This window comes from Athene noctua, chromosome 2 (assembly GCF_965140245.1).
Source record: "Athene noctua chromosome 2, bAthNoc1.hap1.1, whole genome shotgun sequence".
In the NCBI taxonomy this organism is placed as follows: domain Eukaryota; kingdom Metazoa; phylum Chordata; class Aves; order Strigiformes; family Strigidae; genus Athene; species Athene noctua.
The window spans coordinates 90,092,812-90,112,985 of record NC_134038.1 but is presented as its reverse complement, the minus strand read 5'-3'; the positions used below and the strand labels follow the sequence as shown (position 1 = coordinate 90,112,985).

The following is a 20,174-nucleotide window of genomic DNA, read 5'->3' as shown; positions in this document are numbered from 1 at the left end:
GTTCTGTCAATATTTTTATTTTGAGAGACATGGTAAAAAACACCAAAACTAACTTTAGCAAGACATCATTAAAAAGGCAGTACAACAACATTAAATGGGAAAAGAGAAATTAATTAAGAAAATTATGAGCATTCAAGCATGCCTAAGTATATATATTTCTATTTATACATTGATTGAAATTATTTTGCCAGTTACTTCCTTCTTCAAAGGCACAAATATCAGTTATGAGGCCAACTCCTATTGAAATTCAATCATTCAGATTTACCATGAAGCAAAATGTTTGCATTCTCATTGGGTCTTTTAAGGCTAGGAACTGACTCCTTTGTAGGCAAAAGGGATGAAATTCTAGTACAGCAAAATTCACAGCAGCTTCAATGGAGACTTATTTCAGTCTACGAGTTTTGCAATTGATTTCCATGGCAGGAAGATCAAGCCTGTGGTTTACCTTGCTTCCCCTCTGTGCCCCGTACAACCCTTTTGCTAAAAGATTATTACTGGTGAACTCCCAGCTACATTATCCTTATTATAACTATAGATAGAAGAGCACATAGTGTACTGTCCAAGTGAGAATGAGTGCATCAGTGCAAAAATCTTTGCTTGTATTATCTAATACCTTATACTTGAAGGGAAGCTCCCTTTGATCTTGGCTCTCCCTCTTTTTAGAATTACACGCATTTTTTCACCTCACATTTTTCTTTGAGACATCTAATCTCTCCCTCCTTTTCCCTGCCCAGTCTCTAAGATTTATTTAAGGAACAATGCTAAAACCTGACTAATTGTCTGTGATAATCCATTTCTTTCCTGTAAGAATGCTGAGGAGTCAATTTCTCTATCTTCCAGCAAACTATCACAGTGGATGTTCCCATATAAGGCATTTCTTGAGATCCTCTGTTTCTTGTTGGAGAATTTTGTTATAAATCTTGGGAAGAGACTATCTTTGTAGTTGGATAGTCAATGATAAAGCAGATTCAGTCAGGCAAAATTCTATGTTTTACATGTACAGAGCTGTCTGTTACTCAGACCATAAAAAATTCCAGTCACAGTGTATAATTTAAACATCTTCCAAAAACAGAACTCCGAAGTTTGGGATTCTATTTGCGATCTTCTAGTGTAGCTCAACAGCCAATTTTACTTCTTCTATCATTATTCTTAATTAAGATTTCTTTTATAAAATTAACATTAAAATGATATGTTGCAGATGTACAGAAATTATAATTACCTTAAACAAGTTTTGAAGAAGCAGGAGGAAAAAAAAAACAAAACATCTGAACAAACCCTCAGTCTTAATTTAGCCATTATGAAGATCTATGAGGAATTTTTCCACACCCACCTGTTTCTCATTTTTTGTCTAAAAGCCAACCTATTTGGTTTAATTTAAACATCCATGGCAGTGTCTGTACCCACTGCTTGTTAAAAATGATTGAAAATTGGTTCACGTCCAGTACTAATTGTATTTATTAGACTTTGCTGGTAAGATTAAAATAATATAGGTGTCATGTTTACAGATGTATCGCTCTATTAAGTTTGTCAGATTTCACACTGAGTAAGATGCAACCTCTTTGAAGTTTTTGTCTAGTATGTCCTAGCTTGGCTTAACATGTCATTTTGAATTACAGACATTGTCACAGAATGACAGATAAGGTCTCCTGACCTGTCTCAGATTCGACAGAGAAATATGGTTGTCCCTGGAGAATGCTGTAGACAACTTTAGCACTGTTCCCATATGTAGGATCATCGGCATCAGTTGCAGTGACTTGCACAACAAAGGTACCTGTAATGATGAATTAAAGAAAATAAAAATCCACAATTTTTTTCATGGCAAGACAGTTTATGGTGTAGAAAAGGCATAGTTAATGTTCAGGTCAAACTTGTGGCAAAAAGCTAGAGATGTTCTTATTTCAAAGAAGTGTCTCTGTTCATAAAGGACATAGATACAAAACCAAAACGATAGTTGGCTTATTCTCAGTTCATTAAAATACATAGCTATTGATTGGATATGTAGTTCCTTCATCATATTTCTTATGAAGAAACCAGAAACTCACCCTTTCCCAGATACTGAAGGCATTTAAATTTGAACCAAGGTCAAGAATATACTTTTGTAAATTTACTCATGCTTGTAATCTGTTTGGCATAGGAATGCAAATCTGTTGTTTCATGTGTCTTCTAGAGAAAGAAATTATGTTGAATCCTAGGCAAAGTGTTAACAAAAATAAAAAATGAGCTTAGGTTTTGACATTTAAAACAGATTTGCGAATAAAGTATTCACTTCACATATTAAAATGTGAATATTAGGTTCTCCCTTCACCAGATGAGGTTTCAAACATATGACAAGTCCCTTGAATGGGAAGAGAGAGTATGCCCCAAAGTCTTTATTTTCATATTGCTTGAGCTTTATTTTAATCTTGTTCTTAATTATGATTAATTAATGCTTCTCTCCCTGGATATCATTTCATATTAGAAATGTGCTTCTTGCAGTTCAACCATCCATTGCTCTCTGACAAAGAAATCAAAATGTCCTCCCTACGAATCTGAGACAAATAATCAAAACCTGTCAACTTCTCTGGAGAAGATCCAATCTTAAAATCATATTTCAAGGAAGTTATTTTGTTTTCTTTTATTGATTGATTCTTACAGCTTGATACATTTTGAAATCAACAGGAAGATTTCAATGGACTTTAGAGCTCTTTTGCATGATAAAGCAACAAAGGTCATAGGAAGTCAATGGCATATCTTTGAGTCAGTGATGAGTTAACAGTTTTTGCTCCTGAAGTGTGTACTACCACTTCTGCACCTGCCCTTTTTTTTTTTTTTTTTTTTTTAAATCTTCCTGAACTAAAGAAGGGTTGCTGAACAGATCTAGGGGTAGTATGGACACACTTAGGTGATCATAGATTGCTGTATTATGACGCTGCTAAATCATGTTAACAAAACTAAATAATGTTAACAAACATATTAAACTCTTTATAGGTGTCATGTAGCATAGTTTAGCTCAGCTCACTTTCACTGTGAGCTAAACTAGATATTAAATTTCATTTTTTGTGGTACAACTGAGGGGAATGGGTTTCACTCAGCTGACACCTCTGATTCCAGCAAACCATTGTCACTGTTTTCCTGGAGTTAGATTTTTTTGTTGAATGGCTGAGGTGCTTTTACTCCAAACTCAGAGAGTTTGTATTCAGTGCCCATAAACTTTGGGCCCTTCATTAGCTCCACAGGAAGAACCCAGACCAAACACTGAAATCAATTATTAGTTAGCACCTACCAACATCTGACATTTCGGGAATGCTGGCATTGTAAATGTCCTTTGTAAACATTGGTTCATTGTCATTGATATCATGGATCTTAATGATGAACTCAGATTCTGGTTCCACCGGCCTTCCAGTCCTTCTGTTTATAGCCTGGGCACGGAGTATATATACAGGCTTTTCTTCTCTGTCTAGTCTCTTTGTGGCCTGGATGTCACCAGTGTTTTCATTGATAATGAAGAGGTCTCCTGCTCCATCTCCAGAAAGGATGTACTTAAGTGATCCATCTCCTTTATCCTGGTCTGAATGCAGCTGGTGGTGAAATAGGAGTAAAAAAAAAAGAAAGGAAAATAGGTAATTGGGACACAATTCTAGATATTTTAATTGCTAACTTGATACAGGCTTTACTATTATTAATGCCCAGCCAAAAGGCTGTACAGTGCTTTTGGGAAATGAGATGAGCCCACATTAGTGGCAGTGAATTGATAGAGTTGTGTCTTGATGTTGGAACTGAAACGGTCTGCAATATTGTAAGAAATTGCCTGAGTAAAACCATGAACTAAAGCTGCAGATCACTTTCCCAAGTTAAGCATACATCAGTCAGGTCTAGACGTTAGTGGCTTAGGTGGAATCCTAGGAATATGTAGGACAATGAGATCCTACCGTGGAAAACATTGGATTCAGGAATTGCAGTAAGCAAAGAATTAAAAACTAGCCTGGCAAGCCACTTAGTGAGTTTAAATTCTAGGTGCTTTGCTCTTACGCTCCATGGACATTATGAAATATACCACATAGTGCACAACATAATAACATACTAAATACATGAACAGAAGATAAATACATGCATTCACACATGTGTCAGAGCAGAGGCAGGCATGAATACTAGACCATTACAGCACTGGCAATGAAGAGATCAGTTGCTTATCTAAAGGGACATGGTCCAAGCTGAAACATGGTGGGGGCAGAGGAAATACAAGAATGATGGCAATCAGCATACAAAGCATAGGCTATAGGCTGTCCAAGCCATCATTATTTTTTCCTAGGCGATTTCCATGTCTTTCGAAATGCTGCTTAGCACACACACACAAGGTATGACCAATCAAATCATTATTCTCATGGCTGTTCCTTTGATAAAGGCTTATTTATTCCCCACAGCCTTAAAATCAAAGCTAATCAACTACAATTTATTTTATTGTTACATCAGAGAAAATAAAAGTTTTTAAAATGAAACATTAAAATGTCTTCTAAAGTCAGGACATAGGTGAAGAAAAAAAAATATTCAGTAGCAGATTCCTAGAAATTGTTCATTTCATAGAAGAGACATGTTTATGAGTCAGGAGAGATGGACTTTCTCAACCAGCTCTTTACTTCTCTTTTTCTGCATACAAGTTAGAAAAAACCCACCAACCTAGTTGACTATGTGTACTGTATAAGTACTTGGCATTGCTAGATGGTATGCTTTGTAGAAGAGAAAGATTTGAAGATTGAAAGAATATTGAAAATCTTTACATGGACCTTACCAATACCTGGCTATGCCCCTACCATGCTGGAAGGGCAACCTCCAGCATGAACATATGGTCAAAGTTTGGAGGTTCCTCCAACTTTCTGTCTAGATCAGTGCTATGCTGGCAACCTACTGACAACCAACTTAGTGTCACAGTTCCCCACAGTGTGCACTTATGCCTATGGTCCCTACAGAAACCACGTTTCATGCAGTAAGTCTGCAAAACTCTTTCTCACCACACATACCAAAAGTGTCCAATAATACAAAATATCAGAACTGTTGCATGGTTAATCATTAGCAGACATGCTGAGGCACTCTTCTTAATTCTCTCCTTCAGGGAGAAAATGGGCGTTCCATGTAATTTTGCACAGAGCCCTTTCTCTTGACAATAAGAATACCAATAAGTAACTTGTATGCAGCATTTTTCATAAGCAGATTTCAAAAGCATTCACAAAAGCAGTCAATATAATTTGCTTTCTTTTTTTGATAACAAAGCATAGAACCTTGACCTGGAATAGAGTTCAGGTCTCCTGAGTCCCATTCAATTGGCCAATACACTCGGCCATAGGGCTTAGAGGAATTATATGATTTGCTAGATATAATCTCAGCCTCTGATAAATATCTATTAGACCTGCTTGTTAAGAAGTCAGACTAGAAGTCTACTGCAGGAAGTAATTTCAAAAGTATATTTGAGTATATTTTTCCTCAAAGGCAACCTGCAACAGAAAAGACATTAAAATAATTTTGATTTTAAAAATATATTTTTCTGTGATTGTTACACATCAAAAATTCAACTTTTGTTTGCCTTGAAAGCCTCTTTAACTTTGTCTGTACCACACTGGAACAAAACCAGCCCTCTGTAACAGATTATCATTAATTCATATGAATCATGAAATAGTGCTGTTGTAAGACTTGTTACAGGCTGAACTCCCAAACTAATTTTTATCATCTTTTTAATTAAACCTGGTTTGCATGAACAAGATAGCTAAAGAGGTCAAACTAGAAAAGGTGTTGGAACCCCCAGGAATTGTCTTCCATAATACTCTTTACCTAGCTCAGACCACCTAAAGAGCTAAAAATGAAAACTTGTGTGATTTTTTTCAAGTCCATAGTTTATGAAATTTCCACTCCTCCTCTACAATTAATCCACCTGTGTAAGAATGACTGTGGCTTTGAATATCAAGACAAAGTGTATCTCAGTGTAATGACTCATCAATATTGAGAATGAGGTGATCTTCATCAAAGGTTCAATCTCTAGACCTTTAGCAAAAGCACTAACTTTTGAAAATAAACGTTCCCAAGGCCTATATCACAACACCAGGATCAACTGCTTAACAGCTGGGCCAAAACAGTTTGGATTTTGTTCCCTTCTTCTCAGAAAAAAAAAAAAAGCATAAGGAAACCCCAACAGATCTGTAGAAAAGTGTCTCTCATAGATGACAAATTTGTAACATTCACCTGTGAGGAAAACATCTGAAAAAATTATTTATTATTTTACATTGCTTTATCTGTCCTTGACTGTTTAAATGCTTGGTAGAAAAGTTTTATCCAGGCAAAGACAATAATCTGTTTTACTTTTTCTTAAGTGTCAAGTTTATCTTGAAAGCAATCTTTTGTCTGTGTGATCTATATGAAGGGGGAAATTACTACTGTAACCAAGTTTAAAAAAAATAAATTGGGAATAAAATTAAAGGAGAAATAAATGGTGCAAGTTGAGGTCAAAAGAAGGGCCTGGAGGCAAGATCCACCTAAAAATACAGTTCATGGTTTTGTATATAAAATTTTACGCCATTATTAGGTTATGAGGATGAAATGAGTAGTAATAATAACCCCTTCCTTTCCTTTTAAGTTGAAGTTATTTTTCACTACCCAGACACCTCATTGCAAAGGAAGTTTGCTGTGAAGAGATATGTGTATAAATTATACTGCAGATGCTTTTAGCAGGACCAGTCTTAGCTAACGCAAGATACTATAGTTTCACTCTGTGTGCTAACCTGTGTTGCAAAAGAGTGTCCATTATCATCTGCATAAAGTTGGTCATGGGACAGATAAAAGGACCATGGCAAATAGTCAGGGGGTAGAATAAAACAGCTTGTGACATAGCGCTCCTGTCAGCTCAGCCGTATCGTAGTATCATTCCTCAATACAAAGGTACTTCAGCCACAGGTTTTTAGAGATCCACTTACAGATAGATTTTTTTTTTATTTCCTTCTGAACTCAGTGTTACTCAACAGCATTCCTTTCAACTGGTGAATGAACTGAACAATACCTCGAAGGTAAGTAAAACTGTGAAGAATTAAGTCTATGCAATAAAAAGTAAATGCATCAGCAATTGTGCTGTATTAATATTATAGTACATTGATTCATTCAGAATCTAATCTGGACACTTTGTGAAATCATCCATCAATCACTGGCTAAGGCTGAGGATGAATGACAAATTAAAGATTTTACTATGCCCTAGGCATACTTTTGCTCATTTTACTTTAACGCCACTGTTAAGTGAACCATCTGGTTGACTTTTAATGACTTACAGTCAGATAAAAACTGTCCAGCCCCAAATGTCCTGGCTCAAAACATTCAAATACAGCTGCCTGAAAACAGGGAAAGCTTCATGCCTCCAGGAAGAGGCATTTAAAGTGCCTGCATTAGCTGCCTGTATTTGACATTCTGCTTGTTGTCACATACATAATTTCTTTAAAAGGAGGTTTCATTTTTTTAAAAAAGTAGCCACAATCTGGAGTAACCTCCTTCTCTGCAGTGTTGTTGGCAGAGCCTCTGAAAGTACCAAGGGTGGTGGCTACAGGGTACCTTCAGCATGATGAAATGGAAAAGGCAAGTGAAAAGCTGTGCTCGAAGTATTTGTACCATGCGCTTTTTTCCTTTTTCTCCCAAGTGAATATATTTACAGCATTTGTGTTCATTTCCAGTAGACAGTATTGCTTCACTTTAAAGCAACACTCCAGGAAATTTTTACCAGGGTTTTAAAAATTGAGTTGGACCTATGCTACACAGATAAGAATTGCTTCAGCAAAGTGTGTGGGAAGAATTTAAAGGTGTCTTCCATGTGCTTCTGCAGTAAGACTCTAAACTGAAATGACATGAAAACAGTGGATCCAATTGGCATTAAATTGTACAATTCATTATTGACCATCCCTGATGAAGTCATGAGCTATACTCGAAAATGTTGGCAGCACTTACAAAAGAAGCAGTGTCAGTATGTTCGAACAGAGGTGACGGATGGCAGCTCCCTAGGTGGGCGATGGCAGGACCCAGCAGCCAGGTCCCATCCCACCGCCCCGGCCAGGAGCAGGGCAGCTGGGGGGCACCAGGGCAGCCCCAGCCCTGGGCATCGGGCACCTCCCTGGGGGCAGGGTTGGTGAGGATGGACCAGGACATTGGTCTGCAGGTGGGCCTGGCTCAGCGGGGCCCATAGCCAGGCAGGGCAGGGCTGTGGGGAGCTGGAGCCCAGCCATGCTGCGACATCGCTGGGGCAGGGGCTGACGGCCCCGGAGGCTGACATGGGGTCCTGGGCTGTGGGCAGGTGCGGGGGAGACATGAGCACTGAGCAGGGACAGTCAGGGCTGGTGGTGCCTCAGGGCCCTTTTCTAACAATGATAAATTCATGATATGAAACTGTATGAAACAGCAGTATCAAAACTGTACAATGAAAGTGAGATCCCATATATTTTAATAGGTTTGGGCTAAGCGCTAACTTTTTTTTTGTGTGTTTAAATGGAATACATTAGAGAGAAGTGGCTTTCTAGCACATATATTTGTAACAACATCGTAATGAAAATGTACTTCTATAGCTGTGGTAATTAAATACCAAAAAACTGAAAACACAGGCCGTGAATATTCTTCAGAATGAAATAACATCCCTCCTCTACCTCATTCTATAACACTGATTTAAACAGCATAGTTAATATCTCATTTATGAAGTGGCTTTAGGTTATGCAAGACAGCTGTAAGCTGCAGTTTAGCTCCCACAATTGTCATATTGCTGGTTATGATATCTGGCAATTCTGTGGGTAAGCTGGCTTTCTTCCATCCTGCAGGCCAAGTTCAGTTCCCTGTTGTGAATATAACACCCTACTTGCTGAATTTCAGACCTGTTACCAAACGAACCTCTGCAAAGATCAAAGTCAATAGACCTTGGGATGTACACACTGAACCGTCAACCTGCGATTACCCAGAAATAAGCTGCCTCTTGCATCTTATTACTTGTTTGCATTTGTAAGAGGAACTTGCTATTATGAGGTGGCTGTGGTCACCATTTTGTCTCCTAACAGAGTAATGAAATAGAGACCGATTCTTAAAATAGCAAGTAGCTGCTAGGTAGCTAACAAAGAGAATTACGGGTTTATTCTTGGCAGTATTCATAGCACATGATTTCACTCCAAATTGAATAAATCCAAACAGCAGAGTCCTGTCTAGTAATAAACAAATTCAACCGCATGTATTGCTTGAGGTTACACAGTGCAAGGCTACAATATTCAGAAAAACGAAAGCACTTAAAATGAAACTGCTAATACTATAATATTGCACACAGTTTCTATTTCATAATAATAACCTTGCACTCCTCTCTGTCTTTACTCATGCTCTGTATCCCTATAGCATCAACCAACTGCTTAATTTTATAACATAATTGACACCATTAATATCATCAAATAATCAGCACCAAAATTTTTGCTCCACTTGGTGACTGTGTTAAAAGGAAAATGGCATTGGTTTTGCACATTAGGTAATAAGGATTTTGCTGACATTTAAGTATAGACTTCTTCCTAATGCACAAAAAAATACCTCCAAAACACTATATATGTGTTCCACATACCTACATACACCTATACTATATTATGTATCATCATGTACCCACACAAATAATTTATTTCAAGTCATAAAAGATCTTTTCTTCTAAAAAGATATTCCGCAAGATGCAGCATCACCAGAAATGACAGATTTCCTATGGACATCTGTGCCATGTTCTTATAGCCTCAGTTATACTAAGCTCTGGTTCCTTTCATGGTCTAGATAACCTCTATCTATCTTACTCACCTCTAAGGCAAAGCATCCTGCTCTCCCTCATACCATTTAGCCCACTGCATGGTATTTTACACTTCCTGCTCCAGCTCATGTCCTCAAAACCTTGTAACTGCAAAATGCTCTTTGTGTTCCTTAAATACTGGCTGGACAAATGACAGCATGGGTTGTGGCTGGTGGTGGCTTATATGTGTATTTATGAAACAGCTAGCTGACCAAACAGTCAAGGCACAATGTGGGTTTATTTGCCTTATGCAGCTACTGTTCTTCCAAACTGCATATGAAATTAATGGGTTTGACACCTTTATCCCTCTATAAAATTTAATTGAAAGCAGTTAATGGATTTAAACATTATTTAGAGGTGGCCAATGGAGAGAGATAGAGGCTAAAGTGCTGGAGCTAGGTATCTGCTCAGGTCAGATATCTGGAAAGTTAAGTCAAGACTTAGGTACCTGCACTTAGGGACCACTATTTCAAAAATAAAGCTTAAATTTCTGTTAAAAACAGGAGGATAGATGCTAAAAATTAATTTGGAAGACAATGTGAGAAAGATGTTACAGCGCATCCAACTTTTCCTGGTGTTTAGAGAAACTGGAAGAGGTGATTCCTTTCCATTCTTACATAAAGTATTTTGAAGATTATATGAAGATTTATACTCTACATCCTCAAAAGAGTTGGAGAACCGGAGTTTGAAGTAGCATTCAAGCACTGCCATTTACAAAGAAATAAAGTAGCAAAAACATATCTGGCAAGATTAAAAAAGAAATGCAAACAGACCCAGCCTTATAGGATCACAGCACCATGATTCCAGTTGTACAGCTGTCAGAAACAGCACTTCCACACAGAGGCTGTTAGATTGCTATAATAGGTGCTTCAAGTAGATTTGCACGTTTTTGTATCTATCTCCTCTCTAACCCAAGATCTGCTGTCATAAGGAATTAGCAGTCTTCATTGTTCATCACTTTCTTGAACTTACAGATGTCATGGCTTATAGAATACTTGAAGGAGTTAACTATAGAAAGTGATTAGTTTACTATAGTTAATATAGTTACTATACTATAGTTAATACAGTAAACCTGAATATGGCTCAGTGTGACCGTTTCCTGAGTGTTCAAGTCTGTTAATGCAGCTTTAACTTGCTTGCTTCCCACTATGCCTAGAGAATAAAAATGTGCAACAGGTACATAGTTCCTATTTGAAGAAATTGCCACCCTGGTGATTAGAAACAATATTGTTTTCCAGATTAGATGTGCTCTTCTTGTGCCAGCATTTTTTTTTTCTAAGAACCTCCTTCCACATACATACATTCTTCCTCATCCAACATTTATAGATAACAATCCCATATGCTCTCATTATTTTATTTTGCTAGGCTACCAGCCTATACACAGTCTTCTCTTGCAAAATAGGCACTTCTGAGTCCTCAGCTGGAATCCTGTTTACAAACCCAGTCTCTCGTTTTCAAGCCCTGTGGATTCCAGAAAGAGACAGTGAAGAAAAGGTCAGATATGAAGGGCTGATAATTCTAGTAATTTTTCTGCAATAATTGCTGCATTTCAATTGGCCTTCCTTTTGTATGAATGGACCCAGGCCTTTGAACAATGAAGTTTTCTTATTTCTATTAGAAATAGTACAAACATTTGCCATTTTTATTGCTATATCAAACTAGGTTCTTCCTGTCATCCCATGACTGACTAAAACACTTGAGTTCTTCTTCTCTTGCTGTTTTTAATTTATGACTATTCACTGTGTATTGGATTTTTAAAAAAATAACTCTTATTTCAAGAACATTGCTTTTTTATCCTGTTTCTATTCCTTCCATTTTGAAGAACATCCTTTTCTTCCTGTATGATATTCTGGTCAGCAATAAAGGTTAAGTTTCAGGACTGAAATCAGGCATGTAGACATTAAATTTGTAGTAAATTAATTAAATAGAGCACTGAAGAATTACTGAGGTTCAAGATTTCTGCATTTTCGAGTGTTGGTTGCTTTGGAGCTATTGGAAAATATACTATGTCCTCTTCGCATTGTGCTTATTTTTTGAGGTTTTGTTTATAAAAGGTTGTATAGCAGAACTAGAAATACTTCAAACCCTGCCTCATTCCATTGTGGTATCACAATAATATAATAATATATAACAGACTATGTTTTTATATAAAATTCATATCAGCAAGCTACTTTTGAAAATGAAACCATATCAGCCCTGATTTCATGGAATCGGGTATATTAGAAGAAAAACTCAGTATAAAAAAAACCACAAAGTAAAGGATACAGAGATCCAATACCTTGACTATTAAAATGAAAATGAGATGCTCTACTAAGATAACCACCTCAGAGTCTAACAGGGAAAGGGTAAAAAATAATGTCCCCTAAGGCCACCCTTTAACCTAAGTATTGGTTCTTAGCTCTAACCCTGAGGTTTTTACAAAAAAATTCCATGAGATTCCAAAAAATTTAAGAAATGCTAAAATTGCACCCACTGTAAACGGGGAAAAAACCTAGATGTCAGATAGAAGTCTTCAGTAACAGCAGTATCTTCTTCAAAAAAAAAAAAAAATTGTCCTGATATCAGGAACTATAGCAGGAATAAAAACACACCTAGAAAAAAAACCAACAGGGTGATGCTATCATTCTGTTTCTTGACAGTATCAAAATGTCAGTGATCATTCTCATTCACTCTCAGAAGTAGGAGTGCCAATCTATTCCCTGTAAATGAATGACAGTAAAGGAAGCTAAAAACCAGTTTTGTGCTGCTGAACAACTTCAGGAATTGAATAGACCAAAAAGCACGAAGAACATTTCAAGATCCAGAAGCAAGCAGGTACTCAAAAGTCAAACTGAGAATAAAAGATGGTGGCATCTGATTTCAAAACAAACAAACAAACCATAGAAAAGTCACTATAATAAAAGTAAAGGGTGCTAGAGTGAAAAAAAGGAGTAAGAAATAAAGAGCCCTGGAATAAGGATTTGTCGTTTTACCAGGGACAAGGGGCAAAGCTCTCCCACTTTGGACCCTACAGGCAGGCCTGAAGGCTCCTTTCATTCTCTTTTTGCCAGGGCTTTATGTGAGGCTGCATGGCCTGAGATAGACAGGGACAACCGTATGGCACCTTGGTTTGTGGAATAGGCTGCCAAACAGTAGTCAGGATCCTACTGTTCTATTTTAAATGTAGGAAGCTAAGAACAAACATCCATACTCCGGTGATTCACACCTTTATTATACAACCTTCAAAATCACCAATGAGTTTTCAAACCTGAAGTGGAAACACAGTCACAGCTAATCAGCTTTGCAAAAAATCAACTGGAAAGTGTCAATGCTTTCAACATTGCCTATCAACTCTTTTCCCTCCTGGGTTCTACAACTGCTGCTGCTCTTCACTGCGACTAAACAAGGACAATGGCACAAGAGCTTTTCTCCTGCACTGCAGTAGCCCAAACTAGAAAGGTCCCTTGTTCTGTTGGCCCTTCTCAATAGGGGCAACTCATTATCAGATCTTAATGAATATTTAGCAAATCTGCAAACTAGGTAAAGGTGTCTCCATGTTCTCCTGAGCTGAATGCCGCTCAGCTCTTCTGTGGTAATGCAGTTTTATTTGTTCCTCTTCCTATTATATCTAAACACAATATAGCAGGAATTTACAGTTTGCCTTTACAAAGACAAACAGCTCTTTAATTTATAAGGCACAAGAGACTGTGGTGTCAAGTCTGATCTCTATACATACGGGCTCTTGAACTTCTTGTTCTTTTATCAACCTTCTTTCTTTTCTTTGAACTACTGTAACAGTAAGAAAGATAGCTAATCTTCCCTTTAGACTCTAAGGAACTCAAAACAGTTCTGCCTCTGAGTAATAACTCACCTCTCACTTAAAAAAAAAAAAAAATATCTTTGGTTCTAAACTGAATTTTCCCAGCTTTACTTACAGCAGTTGGGTTTCATTATGGCTTTGTCTGAAAGATTAAAGAGCCCTCTCCAGCTAAACAGTAGCATGGTAACAAAAGAGCATTGTACAGACTTCTGCAATTACCTCTCTTAAGGAAGGCCAAGACAGTTTAAAAAAACCCGTGGTTTATGCTTTTTTGTCCACCTATTGCTGCATCTGGCATTTCTTTGTCATACTGACCATCATCCCTTATTGCCAATGTTTTTAAACTGTGTAGTAGCAACAGTACCTGGTAGACATGAGGACTGGTTTTAGCTGAGGCATCAGCATTCACTTACTAAAAAGCATAAAGGACTTAGCCACCCCCAGACTTGTCACAGCTTAGCTCAGGTGCTAAGCAATCTCTCTTACATGAATAGCTGAGCAGCAGATTAGGGGAGATTAATTTTTTTTTTTATTTTTTTTTACCTAGTGTATACATTTCAGTGATCAGGAATGAAAACTCAAGCCTTTGAATTCCTGAAAGCCATAAAGAGCTGTATATGTCATTTTGGTTTAGGAGACAGACTTTCTCATCACTACAGATTTACCAGCATAACTGATTCAAGTGTGAGTCTTAAAGACTAAATTAGTTCGAGGCATCACTGATGATTTTCTTGGTATTAAAAAAAAAAAACCCAAAACAAACAAGGAGTGAAGCACATTTAAGTGTCTCTCTTTGACAAAACAGAAGATATGCAAGGGAAAGATAGCCTTGTAGGCACAACTATGGGACTGTCAGGTTTTAATCTCTGTCACAGTCTTCCTGTCTGATTTTAGACAGATCACTATTTGATGCTTATACATTCTCCCTGCAGTAAAATGTAGGTTTTTAACAATGTCCGATGCAATGATTATGTACTGTATGCAATGATTATGACGTGATTTGAGAGCATTTGTGTATAATTTGGTCTATGTTAGTTTGTGGAAAGACTGAGGATTGTTTAACTGGAGTAAAGATTTGCAATACTGTAGCTTTGCCACAGCTGGCCGTACTCAGTGGTGGAATGGCCTATTCCTAATCCAGCTGCAAAACTAGAAAATCGAATGGCTTTCGGTTGTGTGTTGCTATCCAACATCTGAAGGTTACTTTCACCACAGGTTAGCTAAGGGATGGGGTAGACAGGGGAGTTTCTGCACTCTGGGGTTGGCTATATTATCTCAAATAATATTTTGGGGTATTTTAAGATTTTTGTGTAAAGTGAGAAGGAATTATGTACTTTCATTTCTATTGAGTGAACTGTGAGGTTAAGGAAAATTAAGTGCCTAACTTGTAATGACTGCCTATTGGAATACAAGGAGTCCTTAAAGGGATGCATACCTCCCTGGGAAATCTCTCCCCTAAACCCCTGTTTTTCAATGAGAATTGTGCATACAATTCAAGTGCACCAACATTCATCATAGCTTTTTTCCAAGTCAGAGCAAAAGAGTTCCAATATTCTGGTATCCTTGTATATCTAAAAGACAGGTACTTGCACAGGAAAATGTACCTACAGCATAGTTAATGTAACTCTACTGTTTCAGCTTACTAATTAATAAATAAACTATGTCCCATTTTCCTTTTTTTGCAAGAAAATATACTCACTGAGCCAAAGGGCCCAGATATATATCTCACCTTTTAAAAATTACACATGAAAAAAAAATAATACGAGTTTTTTCATGTACCCAGACACTTGATGGCAGAATACTTTTATGGGTTTGATCTAAATATTTTTTAGTTAATTTGAAAGTCTTCAACTGACTATAATGGGACTTCTGTCCTGTACTGCATTATTCAATTAAAAAAACCCCATCTCATATAGTAGTAGATGACAGCAGGTATTCTACTAAAATTAGGAGAAAATATTTTTTTCGGAAGAGTATACATTCAACAAATATACACTTCTATAATTAAGAATTTGTTTTAGTATATGTCTCTTACTTTCTAAACTATGTAATGTGCATGGTTAGTGAAATCAGTCTGTATTATATGCCCAGCCTTGATTGTCTTTGATTTCTCAGAGAATTTACCCAGGGACAGTTGCTTACTCTTTATTAGTGGTCAGAATAATCCATTTCATCACTGACAAAATGTTTTCTTTGGACTCATGGACTTTCAAAAATGCCTCAAAATTATATGGTAGGCAAATACAGCAGCTTAATTAAGTATATACATTTCTAATTCAGTGAAAACCTCGATTCTCCTGTGGGGGTACAGGCGAATATATCTTAAAGATTAACTAGGAAAAAAACAAACCAAACCAAAAAAAAAAAACCACCTTGGCCTAATATCCAGAAATGTTTTTACTGGGATACAGTTGAATAAAACATCAGGCTTCTTCAGCAAGTAACAGTTCTGACTACTCCCTGATGGATGCACTTGAAAGCAAATGCTCATCCTTTGCTTACTGACAAAGGTGACCCTTTGATATTCTGAGCACTTGATGCTGACAATCAAATCCTGAAATATGTGTATGAATTTTATATGCTATATAAAAGTGTGTGTGGCAGGGAGGAAAGGAGGGGGATGGAGAAGGGACGGTATAGACAAACACTAAACCAAATGACAATCCACACTCAGATTTAAATGAAGACTTAACAAGAAGGAATTTAATTCATATCCACAGATTTAGTTGAGCTTTTAATCTATTTGCACACCTGGATCATCTAGTTCTACACTTCACAAGCTGGGGAAAGGAAAAATATCTCCATGCTGTCACGTTCCCCAACTTTGTTTCTAAACAAAAGTTTGTGTCATGTAAACAGACAATTAAGGATTTGTATAAGACAGCAGGTATAATATAAAAGGCTTCACATTTAAATCTCAACAGGACCCTCTTAAGGAAGGCTACTCAACTAGGAATATGTTTATGGGAAACCTTAACCAAGGCTGCTATTGAGTAGATTGTTCTTTCAAGTGAATATTCCTCAATGTTCATTAGTCAGGATGTGAAGGGATAGCTCACATGACTTGAATGCTGTACAGAAGGATGTAGGCCCTTTAGAAAGGCCAGGTGAGGAAGGCAAGGAGAGAGATTAGCAAGAGATCGGCTAGGTAGATGGCGCTTTGCTTTAGAAGAGGTGACAAATCAGTCAAGTGCTTGTGGATAAGAGGACAGACCAGCACAAGACATCACAGTAGGGATCTGCTACAGACCGCCTGCTCAAAGAGATGAAGTAGATACAGATTTCTTTAGACAGATGGAGGAAACCCTATGATTGCAAGCCATAGTACTCATGGGGGACTTTAATCATTCTGATGTTTGCTGGAAAGGCAATATTTCTGTGTGCAAGAATCCCAGGTTTCTGCAGAATGTCATAAGACAATTTCTTGACCCAGGTGATTGATGAGTTGACCAGACAATGCATTATGTTGGACCCGTTACTCATGAATAAAGAACTGCTCAGGGATGTGACAGTGCAATTTACCCACAGGCCCGGGAGATCCTTGAGCTTAGCAGAAAATTCTGGTGGAGTGACGCATTATTCACAGCAGACAAAAACCAATAAATTAAGAACCTTTTAAGTAAATTGGACAAACTCATTTCCATAGGACAACATCGGATGCATCTAAGAATTGTGATGAAATGTTTTCTTTCTATAATGTCTGAAAAGTCATAGTCATTGGGGAAGGTTTTTAAATACTGAAAATAAGGAAAGTCACACTTATTCTAAAGAAGGGCAAGAAGAAGTATCTGGGAACTAGAAACTGGATAGGTATACATCAGTTCCAGGGAAGGTTATAAAGCAAATCCACTTGGAAGCTAAATCCAGGTACATAAAGAGAAAGAAGGTGATTTGGAACAAACAGATGGATTTAGTAGTGGAAAATCATGCTTAACTAACCTGATTGCCTTCTGTGATGACATGGATAGCACTGTGGACAAGTCAATAGCAGTGGATGTTGTATGACTTTAGCAAGTCCTTTGACACAGTCTAGACTAGAAAAATGTCCAATAAGGTGGATGGAAAATTTGATGGATAGCCAAGTTCAAAGGGTTGTGATCTGTGGTATGAAGTCTGACTGGTGGCTTATTACTAGTGATGTTCCTCAGGGGTTGATACTGGGGATCAATAATTCTTAATGTCTTTATTAATGTCTCAGATGATGGAATACATCCTCAGGAGTTTTGCTAATCATAAAAATACGGAGGTTGGTTGGGTGAAGTGCTCTCAATATTGCGAAGGTAGAGCTGCTATCTGGAGGGACCTCAACAGCCTGGAGAACTGGACTGATGGAAATCTCAGGAAGTTCAGCACAGACAAAAGCAAAGTCTTGCATCTGTGCTGGAATAATCCCTTGCAGCAGTACAGGCTGGATGGAAAATAGTTTTTCAGTGAAGTATCTGGGCATTCCGGTAGACAAGAAATTGAATGCAAATCAACAGTGTGTCCTTGGTGAGAAGAAAGCCAAGTGGTTTGTTGCAGCAAAAGTATAGCTTGTTGATTGAGGGCATTCTCCTCCATTCAGAATTTCTGAGAATAAAACTGGAGTAATGCATCTAGTTTTGCCCCTCCTCTGTACAAGGAAGACATTGACATATTGCAGTGACTTTACAGAATGGTCACCAAGAGGGTAGGGAGGCTGGAGCATATGATGTATGAGAGAGGAAAGGAGAGCGAAATGGTTTTGTTTAGAATTAGGAAGAGAAGGCTTATTGTTGTTTAGAGTTACCTAATGGGAGAGTGTAGAAAAGTCAGATCTAGAGAAGGCAGTGATAGGATGAGACACAACAGACACAAGTTGTAATGAGGGAAATTCTGATCAGATATTAGGAGGAAAAAAAAATAAAGGAGAGATGGTTAAGCACTGAGAGAAGTGCCCAGAGAAGTTGTGGAATCTCCATCCATGGAAATACACAAAACTTGACCTGTCACTGCCCTGAGCAACCTGCTCGAATTGGATCTGCATGGAGGAGAGGGTTAGACCAGATAGTCTCTAGGGTTATCTTCCAGCCTTAATTATTCTGTGATTCCATCTGGCCGGAGTGATATTTGGTCCCAGGCTTCAGGTAATAGTTCAAGATCCACCATTTCCTGTCTAGGAATGCGGGTTGATTTTGACTGGAGATCCTGTAATTCTTTTGGTGAGAATACTTGTGTCTATACTCTCCCAATCGTATCATATCTAGTATTCATGGAAACAAAATAATTATCTCTGAAGCACATATAGTTGGTGTCATCCCATCAGTCTAAATAATCTAAAAGGAATTTTTCTTAAAATGTTTTCTGTAGGTAAAATGATAGATATTTGCATGAGGTGGGTTTAACAGGTGAATGGTGTAGATCCTGACAGGCTTTGTTACTTGGAAGTAGCATGAGGCTCAAGCTCACACCAGTTTACAATTACCATGAATATACATGCCAGAGTTTTCATCCACAGGGCATTAACTCTTTGCCTGAAAACCCCTTGGTGGTTGTTATTCCCTGTGTGTACAGGACATTCTGTGAGGAATTTTAGCAGCTGTAAGCAGCATTAACTCTGCTTTAAGCAACTGACCTGAAATGTGTAAAACCACAGAAAAAACATGGAGTGGAAAAAAACTATGCATGCTCTGACACCTCTGTTTGCATGCCCTTTAAATCCCCTGCTGGTGCCCTGATCAACTTGATTGCAAGGATGCTAGGTAGGAGGAAGAATGTCATAGAACCAAAGGTATAGTTATACTTTTGGGTCTGTCTTTTAGGGAAAACTTAACCTTCTGTTAATAATAACATGACGTTAAACACGGAAGTTATATAAATGACTTAACTTGCTGTTGCCTTTCAACATGAAGATATAGTATGGGCAAAGCTGACAAACATGCCAAAGATGACTGAATGATCATTTTGTGAGCCTGTGTGGGACAGTAAAATCTTCTTTATTCCAATAGACATCTAATGGTAAAATACCGCTTGATATTTCACAAAGAGACAAAGTAAGAAATAGTGCCAGATAGATGATACTCCCATACAGAGGCCATTCCACCTGAGCTCTTTGGGAGCTCTGCTCTGTACAGTGTGGCATATACAAGCTGGGGATAGAAGGACTGCAATCTTCAATGAATGATGTGACTCCAGAATAAACAATTCTGAAAAGAAAACAGTAGGAATGGCAGTTCTAGCATAAACATTTGCTGATCTTGTTTTCCCTTTCTCTTTTAATGTACATTTTTAACTTCCAGCTCACTCAGTGTTTTATTTCTTTACAACCTTTGTTCTGGTTTTGGGTGTTTTGTTTTGGGGTTTTTTTTGCGTGTAAAATTAGAAGAGAAGACAGAAAGGATTGATGTTTTTCCTTTCTCCTTTCCTTCCAGAGGGTGATTCTTCATCTGCCACCTCAGACTTTCATGATAACTACAAGCTTCACTGAATCCTGAAGTACTTGCAAGTGCATGCTGAGGTTTGTTTCACCCCATTAATGGTGAAAGCAAGCCACAGTCTGCATTAGCGCATATGGATCAACAGTAGGTATGCACATCACAACACATTTTAAGTTTGTGTTTTGAAATG

At 37.7% G+C, this 20,174-nt stretch overlaps 1 protein-coding gene across 2 annotated transcripts in view; it reads right to left on the bottom strand.

Annotated features, from left to right (window-relative positions):
• Nucleotides 1-20,174, bottom strand: part of CDH6 (cadherin 6) — a 102,591-nt gene that overhangs the window by 21,721 nt on the left and 60,696 nt on the right. For both annotated transcript variants that reach the window (XM_074899548.1, XM_074899547.1), the window contains 2 exons: nucleotides 3,263-3,557; nucleotides 1,652-1,771 (listed from right to left, as the gene is read on the bottom strand). In XM_074899548.1, the coding sequence (XP_074755649.1) occupies nucleotides 1,652-1,771; nucleotides 3,263-3,314 (172 nt within the window). In that variant the 5' untranslated portion in view covers nucleotides 3,315-3,557. The remainder of the gene's footprint in view (nucleotides 1-1,651; nucleotides 1,772-3,262; nucleotides 3,558-20,174) is intronic.